Source organism: Electrophorus electricus, chromosome 7 (assembly GCF_013358815.1).
Source record: "Electrophorus electricus isolate fEleEle1 chromosome 7, fEleEle1.pri, whole genome shotgun sequence".
Classification (NCBI taxonomy): domain Eukaryota; kingdom Metazoa; phylum Chordata; class Actinopteri; order Gymnotiformes; family Gymnotidae; genus Electrophorus; species Electrophorus electricus.
Window position 1 is genome coordinate 14,084,800 of NC_049541.1, and position 9,223 is coordinate 14,094,022.

The following is a 9,223-nucleotide window of genomic DNA, read 5'->3' on the forward strand; positions in this document are numbered from 1 at the left end:
TAGTCAAATTAAGCGCACACTAATGGTTGAACGCTGCAGTCCTCGTAGAGGAGGGGTCAGCTCTGGCTCCACACTCGTGACGCTCTGGTGTTTACATTCTTCTTGCCATCTTTTGTTGAAGGGTTTTGTTAAAGGGTTTATTGGGCCCTTTGCTTGCAGCGCCGTCCTCAGTGTGATGCAGTTAATAGGCCTGCAGAGCTTCGAGACCTTCATCAAGGAAGCCTGTGGTTTGAATTTGCCTTCTTAACCTTGTTTGCCATTATTTGTTGTGAAACTATACTAAAGTGGGTGGTATAATGCATTAAAGCTGAGGGGTGCATGCGTGCGTGCATGCGAGCATGGGCGAAAAGCTGGTACGTTTAGCCTAGCGAACATCAACAGGCACAGAATTAACACGATGGCTGGAGTGGTGCTAATGATTACGCCATGTGTAGATGGCTTTGATCTTAACATTAAGTGAATTATCGAGAGTTCTCTTGAGAGCTATAGACCACTCCCCTCTCTGTTGGCACTGTTGTTCCTAATGCTCGAAATACACATGGTATAACACCTTAGCGGTGCACCAGAATATCACCTGGCAATAGCACCTGGCTGTTCACCTGCTAACTGGGTAATTCACAGGTGGAAGTTGGCCTGAGCCTCAGGTCCTGGCAAGGCTGCAGTTAGCTGGACTGGGCATGGTTGTACTGCATGCTACGTGCAAACTTCACTAAGCATGCTGATCTGCACAAAGCTATTGGTGCTTTAGTGCATCAGTGTTTTATTTAAGGCTGAGATGCTGCCTCAGAGCTGTATTTAAAAAAATAAATAAATAAAAAATTTAAACTCTGTAACACCCTTTGACAATATGTGAAAACAAAAAGTCCCCAAAACCACCTGTTTTTCCTGAACCTCCCATGCCCTGCGGGACTTTCTTCCCCTCACAGGAGGGGGGGGGGGGATTACGTCATATCAGAAACGGTACTCCCCCTCTAGGAGTGGGGCGGCATTTCTCCTGCACTCGGCACTCCGGCACGGTCCTTGGCCCTCTCAGAGCCTTGCCTTATAAGGGGCTCCTTGCTTCCCGCATGCAGCCCTGCTCCAGACCTTCCAGCTTTGTTTCCCTGCTGGAAGTGTCATGAATAGCAGACCTGCTTCTCTCCGCCGCCTTATGACCATGTAAGACCAGGACGTGCTTAAGGCTGCCGCCAGTAGCAGCTAACAGTGTAAGGCCAACTGTGCTCGGGCTCTGTGTTTCTAATACTTTGGTCTAATGTCTGATCTGAGCAGCTGTTTGGAATGCATGTCCTGCAGTGACCAAACCATATGATCTTCAGATTAATTTAGACAATAATTGACCCTTTATGGAATGTACAGTATTCTAAATACCTGTGGCATGCCAGGCACTAACATGAGTAGCATTTTTTTTGTCATCTTGATCGCCATCAGGTAAGATGCGTGCTGTGTGTCTCCGTATGTCATATTACTGTTTTGCACACAGTGTATGCACTTGAACACACATTCTGTCCTCACTTTACCTGGGGTGAGTTTGTCTGCTGATGCATGTTTTTCTCCATGCTGATCTCTCTCTCTCCTCTCTCTCTCCTCTCTCTCTCTCTCTCTCTCTCTCTCTCTCTGGTTCAGGATGTGGAGAAGGAGAAAGAGTTGCGCACTCACCTCAGCTTGGAAGAGACCAAACACAAGGTTGAGCTGTACAACGCTGCTACGCGGGACCACCTCAAAATGACGCTGGTGGGAACTACTGCTGCCATGCCACTGTCTTCCTGGCAATGTCCCCTTCTCAGGCCACCAGCTGTCCATTATACGTTATTAGGATATTTACTCAGCACAGTATGAAACTCAGTTCTAGCTGTCTGACACTATCAAGTTTCCTGAACTCTGCTGAACACACGCGCACACACAGATTCAAAGCCATATTAAAATGGATTCAAGATTGTGTTTCTGCGTGAGGGTATGCCTCTCATGAAGCCATTTTACTACCGTGTGTGTATGGAGAGACTAATGTTACCGTTCACCCTACACTATCTGAACCCCACTAGCTTTGTGGTCATCCATGCTGGTGCTGGTATCCTTCAGCCTCTCCCGGAGAGCACTTGTGCCACCAGCCTTTAGCACCCCATGGCACGGTGGGCAAGCTTTTGTCTGGCCTGCTGGGTTTCGTCCATTTCCACACTGTTGGGTGGCGCTGCTCCCGTGTGGCGGGCCCTGTGTCAGACTGAGCTATGAATAGGCCACAGAGCGACATGCTGAACATTCTTCTGTGGGCCACGGTGCGAGTGGATTATAGAAAACTGTTGCAGGCCAAGTGCAGGAGAAACGCTATCAGTCGGGCAATCAGGTGTTCCTCATTTTCTGAGTTCGTCTGAATCCACTCCCTCACGTTGTCTCCAGACCTAGACATCTCGATCAGACGCTCTTTGTTCTTTGTGTTTTTATTTCTTTGTGTGTTTTTTAAGCCAGAGGCAATCATAAGTTTCCACTTGTCTTAGTAACAGTGGGGACTCTTCTTATTTCAAATCCCTTGCACAAGTGTTATGTTATAAGTGAGGGTGGGTGCGTGTGTGGCTTGGGTGTGTTAGTGCTGGTAGTTTAGTTGGGTCTCCTGTTTTGGCTCATTAAGATCCAGGCCTGTGTTTACAGTGGCATGACTGTTTCAGTACGGTAGTGAGTAGAGCATTGTATTTCAGGCCTGGTTCCTGACACACAACTGCGGGCCCTCAGTGCTGACATTTGGGTCAGTGGGCTTGGAGAGATCCTGATGCCTCCGGTCTAAGGTCCATCTGGTCCCTAAAACCTCGTTTTGTTGTTTTGCTCTTCCACTCATCCCTTATCCGACAATATGCGTACAGATCTGGAGGGTACACCGTTTCTGTTGAGACATGCACAGGCAGGAGTCTTTGTAACAGTCAAGCTTCAGAAAAGACTTATTATACAGGAACTGCTGAGGTGTACTGTGGCTGTTTAATGTGAACCTGACCAATGCCCCTGCCCTTCTCTCTCGGGTGTCAGAATTCCGATGGCCTGTACACGGGCTTCATAAAGGTGCAGCTGGAGCTGCGGCGGCCCATCACCGTGTCGGGAGGAGGAGGGATGAAGGGCCAGGAGGCCTTCTATTTGCCCCGCGGCTGCGTCAACACTCTGCACATCAGCAGCTCCAACACGGTGCGGCAGGTGATCGAGGCCCTGCTGCGCAAGTTCACTGTGGCCGACAATCCGGCCAAGTTTGCCCTCTACAAACGCTTCCGACGGGAGGACCACGGTGAGGCATGTGTGTGTGGGGGTGGGTGCGCATACAGTAGCTGGTAGACATGGTAATGGACTCAAAGTAGCAGAGTATGTGTTGCCAGTAAATCAGGTATGCCATAACAAGGTCAGTCCTGGGGGGGGTTGGTGGGGGGGGGGGGGTAATGGATTTGCTGCTGTTTGTACTTCTGCATAGTTATGCTGTTCCAAGTGTACACCATTTGTACCAACTGAGCCAAGAATATCCCATGATGGCATACACACACATTCAAACCCAGTTGTTGTCCATGCCAGCCTGTTGACAGCTGCTGCAGTCAGCCTCTTTACCCACAAACCCTAGTCACTGTAGAGGGATCTTCACACACTCACACAGAGCCTGGCCTGATTTTACATGCCCTGCCCCCCACAACTTCCAATCACAGGGTTCTGGCTTGGGGAATGTAGCGCATCGCACTACAGTGGAAGGCAGTAATAGACCTCTCTTCCCTCCTCCCCTCCGACAGGGCACCCCCCTCGCTGGACGATACTGCACGTGGAAGTCTAGTGGAAAATGCCAGTCTGAGCAGATGAGCAGTAGTGTCTGTGCATGAGGGGCGATTGAGCTCTGAGTCAGACTGAAATGAGCGGAGGGGGAGCTGCAGTTGGCAGGCGGGTTGGGCGGGCAGGGCCGGAGGAGAATATGCTGACACTGCTGTCTCAAAGTCTCGGACTGCCGTCTCCTGCTGAGACAGTAGTGGGACAGATCTGCCTGTCCGCTTCTCACCAGGCACCGAAATCTCCAAAGAGATCTCCAAACCACGTGGAACAGAGCTCCACGTGGTTCAGCCCACGTCAGGGCAGCAGCAGGCACGACGATCGCGACGCGCTGGTCCCATGCAGCAGGAGACACAACGCTGGCCCCTGGGTCCATCATGTCTACACAGGACCACAGCTTCTAGAGTGAGCTTTGAAAAAAATGTAGTGCAGCCTACATATGAAGTTTTGTTGAACGTTTGCTTGATTAATCCGTGCAGTCATGAGTGGTGAAGGCTGCTTCCTGACCAGGTTCGGGGTCGTAAGCATTAAGGATGGCCACTGGCACGCCTCAGTTCCTTTACCAAGACACGTTTACTGAATCAGCTGTAAACATGGTTAAACGGACTTGTTTGAAGGCAGCAGAATGTGTTGTCAGGAGTTGCCTAAAAACTGGCAGGTTGCCCCCCCCCCCCCCATCTCTTGCCCTGCCCACAGTTATTGTTCCAACAAGTTTCCCCATCAGGCTTTCTTAACTGTATTTTGTTTTACTTATGTAACCTGTACTATTTGCATTACCATGTGAATATCTTCTAAGACCTCTTCAAACAATGTCTGTGTCTGTGTGTGTCTGTGTGTGTGTGTGTGTGTCTGTGTGTGTGTGTGTCTGTGTCTGTCTGTCTGTGTGTGTGTGTGTGTCTGTCCTGCAGTGTGTGTCTGTAAACTGGCCGAGGGAGAGCACCCTCTGCTCCTGCGTCTGCTGGCAGGGCCCAGCCCGGACACGCTGAGCTTCGTGCTGAGAGAGCAGCAGACAGGCGAGGTCATGGTGAGTCGATGCCGTCGTTTCACGCCACCGAGCGACCCGGCCGTACAAGCGCCGGCCCCGCTGACCCGCTCTGTCCTCTTCTCCCTCTCCAGTGGGATGCTTTCTCCATCCCCGAGCTGCACAACTTCCTGCGCATCCTGGATAAGGAGGAGCAGGACCAGGTCCGCGTGATAACCACGCGCTACAACATGTACCGGGAGAAGCTGGAGGAGGCGATCCACGTTGTCAGCAGCCCTGATTAATGGCGGCCTGCGTCCGTGGAGGAGAGGGCGAGTGAGAGGGAGAGAAGGCTGACCGCAGGGATCCTGCCTCACTAGGCACCATGCCACGGTCAACTCTAGAAAGGGCTGTTGAAACTCTCAACACTGACGCTCAGAGAGCACATGGGACGCTACACGCTTTCCCCACAATGCACCCTTAGTGCCATATTCTCTCACCTTCTCTTTTTCACCGTGTTTGTGTTATTTTTTAAATTGTTATTTGGTTCTCTTTTTTTGTAGTATGTTTTCTGTAATGTTACCTCTTGAACTTGTGAATGATGCAAGTCTGAGAATCTGGTCTTTCTGACTGTTTTATTTAATTGGTGGATGCTATGGTTTGTACATATTTTTGTTCATTATTTTTTATTTATGTGGGTGAATCTTTGCTATTTTTTTTAATTGAAAGTCTTATTTTATTTTGAAGAGGCGTAGCAACAATCCAATACAGTAGCTGAAGGACTGGTGGAGTTGCTGGTCACAGAGGGTGAGTTACTGCTCGCTGACATGACTCCTTTACCAAAGAATAAACAACATTTGGCCTTTGATGTGCAGCTGCAGTCATGCGACTTCGGCAGGTTGTCGTGCTAGGGCTCCGCTTTAGCTGTTTGTACAAATCCGAGTTGACATGGTTTTAATAATAGAACTACAGGTTGGGACCTCAGACGCTTGTTGGATATTGAGGCTTTGGGAGCAGAATTTGACCAGGAACACAGAGAAGTTGCATTATCAGTGTAAGGAGTAGTGCATTGGAACAAACGGTCCGGCAGTTGACGGAAGAATGTGAGATTCAGGAGGAATACAGGACATGCTAAAATGCAATTCCAGATTAAGACAAGAGTTAAAGAAGGAAGATGGGTTGTGTAGGAAAAGGCCCACATTGGAGCATGGGAACGTTGGTTTTTGGGAAAGTTGGTTCAGAAGTTAATCAGACCCTAACAGTGAGCCACCTAAACACTGTTTAGACCGAAAAGACTTCTGAGTTGAGAGAGCACTAGGAAGTAGGATACGTTGTCACAGGAGCAGATAAGAATGCAGGAAGTTAACATATCTGTTCAGAGGAAGTTGAACTGTATTTAGAGGAAATATGAGGCTGGTGTGGGAACAAACCCAGTTGCAGCAAGGACCTGTTTGTTTTGGCAGACCTCTGCTGGCCGCAGTGTGTGACCTGTCTCTTGGTGCCTGTCGTCCATTTTTGTCTGACCCCTCCAAATGGTCGTCATGTCAAACAGCCTCTCATGATGGAACCCTCCAGAGATGAGCATCATGTGCAAGGCCTGTGTTGCAGAGAAGGATGTCAGCTTGGCGTAACTCTGAAAAGGCAGGCACGCGCACACGCACACGGGTGTGTGTGTGTGGGGCGCTACTTGCTGGAGAACTATCTGTGCCCTTTGGTCAGGGGCTAGGTGGGGAAACTGGGCTAGCCTGCTCTGCTAGTGGGCCCACATTTCATTCTCAGCTGTTGGAGTTCTGATTGCTTGATGGTGTAATTCTGTTTGTTCACGATATGATACACAGTATCCCATATAGCACCACTGAGTATGTAGTTTCCAGTTCAGTTCAAGGCAGAGCTGGCTATCATATTTGTCCTCCTGATGCTGGTAAATATACAGTAAATATGTAATTATTTTATGCAGAATTCAACAGAAATGTGTCTTAAGAACAGACAATCTGTCAGCGGGCTATGCTACTGTCAAGGTTAACATTTACACCATGTTAAAGTATGTTAAATGATACTTGTGTATCAGTGTTTTTTTTTTTTTTTTGTTTTGTTTTTTTTAAATACATATACATATTTTATTTTAATATGTTTTAGTGCATGTTTTTTTTCTTCTGATGGGTACTGCATAAATGTGTTGCAATGTCCATTGACGCGTTGACGCATACTTATGTGGTGATGTGGGGACATCTTGTGGTCACTTGCTGTAATAGCGTCTTTAATTTGCCGTCCTATAGCTCATTTGTGTCCAGTTGTTTTGGATTTTTTAAAATTTTTTTTTTTAGTGTTAAAAGGTCTGACTGCTTTTTCTTTGTTTGTAGTTTTATTTGTTTCCTGTATAACCAAAGATATAATGTAAAAATGCATAATTTAAATGTGCCTGGTGTAATCGGTTTATACAATACACAACATAGCTTTTCAAGAAAAAAAATCACCATGGCAAAATATACTTGTAAACACTGCGCTGAATATGATTTAGAATTGAAGGCTTAATCGCTACAGCAATTTTGCATCTACAAGCAATTGATCTTAATCACAGCTGTGTTCCTCCAGTATTAATAGGTTAAGACTGATGGTCACACAGGCAGTAGTGTAGTTTTGGAGAAGAATTAGACAAGCGTATTGGGCACTTTACATTGTAATTCAGGGAATGTCTCTTCTTTTTCTCTCCTGTTGGACATGTGGTGTGGTGTTGGTTTTTTTGTTTTGTTTTTCTTTCTTTTTTTTCTCCCTCTTCTGTTATTGTTCAACGTAAACATTTTATTCTGCAGAGGTTCTGTTCCTACACTTGATTTTACAAGAGCAAGCAGCCTTCCATGGCGCATTAGTTGAGCAAGACTGTGAACGTTACAGCTGCATCATATTTTATTACTCTAATTTTCCAATCTGTATGAAAGGCTATGGGTATGTGTCAGTACTACTAAATGAAATTCATATATGAATGCATGCATTATATTAATCCATGCACATTCTTTTTGGCTGTGAAGGACATCACTGGCCAGTGTTGTTAATATGGGTGTTTGACAGCACATGAACTGTTCCTAACCTACATACTTGCCATTTGCCAAACATAATTCACTCATAGAAATCTCAGCAGAGCTTTGTTACTATGTTTGTGTTTATATCTTTATGATGCCCAGCAGATTGTGGTCATGCATATTGAAGTGTGTTTAATAAAGACCCCAGGGCAAGTTGGTTTGGGGTGTTTCATTTAAGTCTGGAAGAGAAGTCTGATCACACCTTTGAACAGCTGGGCTGCAGACTAGAGCGGAAATGGAGTGTCATCTTCACCCATGTTAGGAAGGCCGGTGTCATTGCAGAGATGCTTTGAGAATTGGTCAGCTACTGTTGGTGTAAATGGCTCAGTGCTATGAAGTGGACTTGCAAGATGTTCTAGTAAAGATGGTCTTTGTGATGTTTATTTTTGTAGGTAACGTTGTTGTTTTTTGTTTTGGTTTTTTTTTAACCATAAAACTGTTACCAAATGAGGCCTTTCTAATTAAAGACTTGGTTTCAATTAATAAAGTTGAAATTGTTTCTCACTTTGTCTTTTTTGATGAAATTCATAAAGAACAATATTATCTATTATTTGCAAAAGGCTTGCACAGTCATTACTATTCGACTGAGTAATAAAACAAAACAGTAGTATCCGTTTTAGATAAAGAGGCGTTGATTTGTTTTTAATAGATTATATATGCGGCAATGCTGCTACCTTGTGGTCAATAACCTTTCGAATTTACTCTTATTTCACATGGTTTTGCAATGGCTTTTGATCCCATAATATGTAAGAAATGTATTAAAGGTTACCTACCAATGTTATGTTCTTAACTGTATATTCAGCTAAATCAAAATAATACATTTACCACAAATTCCAACCTATCATTTCTGTATTTATATTCAACAAATTATTCTGAATGCGTTGGAGATGAAGCACCTGGGCTTTACCCTGTCAGATGAACCTGAGGCAGGATTTGTTCAGGCCCTGCTGGGCTCTTTGCTGTGGGCTCAGTGGCTCAACCTCCTCTGCTGACTTTCTGGTGCTGGCTAGGCCCTGTGAATCAGCATTGCAAGGTAATGGAATGCTCCCATACATTGAATCATATAGTGATGTGATATAACTGTCATATTGTAACTCACTCCCATATGTCGAGAGGGCCTCCCTGGGCAGAATCACTAATGATGACAGAAAACTCCACCCTGTAGCAGCACAGACTGGATAATGACAGCCAGGAACAATGTGAAAGTCAGTCCCAACTAACAGAAAAGTCTTTAAATTTTAATATATTTAAAAACATCATGCTTCAGTGAATAATGAAAGAACTGTAAGATAAGCATGATGAAGCAATTTAGCAAGCTGCATTAACTTAATATAGTGATGAACTCTCTGTATTACTGAGAGTCAGAAATGCCCCAAGCAGGTATAATAGCTCTTCACCAGCTTGAGAG

General features: G+C 45.8%; 1 protein-coding gene across 7 annotated transcripts in view; it reads left to right on the forward strand.

Moving 5' to 3' along the window:
* rassf3 (Ras association domain family member 3) overlaps nt 1-6,416 on the forward strand; it is a 35,267-nt gene extending 28,851 nt beyond the window's left edge. For 6 of the 7 annotated variants that reach the window (XM_035528416.1, XM_035528417.1, XM_035528421.1 and 3 more), the window contains 4 exons: nt 1,624-1,731; nt 3,010-3,259; nt 4,686-4,801; nt 4,894-6,416. In XM_035528416.1, coding sequence (XP_035384309.1) covers nt 1,624-1,731; nt 3,010-3,259; nt 4,686-4,801; nt 4,894-5,043 — 624 coding nt within the window. In that variant the 3' untranslated portion in view covers nt 5,044-6,416. Of the gene's footprint in view, nt 1-989; nt 1,206-1,623; nt 1,732-3,009; nt 3,260-4,685; nt 4,802-4,893 lie in introns of those variants that run through there. The other variant, XM_035528422.1, reaches the window with a different exon arrangement.
* Nucleotides 6,417-9,223: the final 2,807 nt, after the last annotated feature.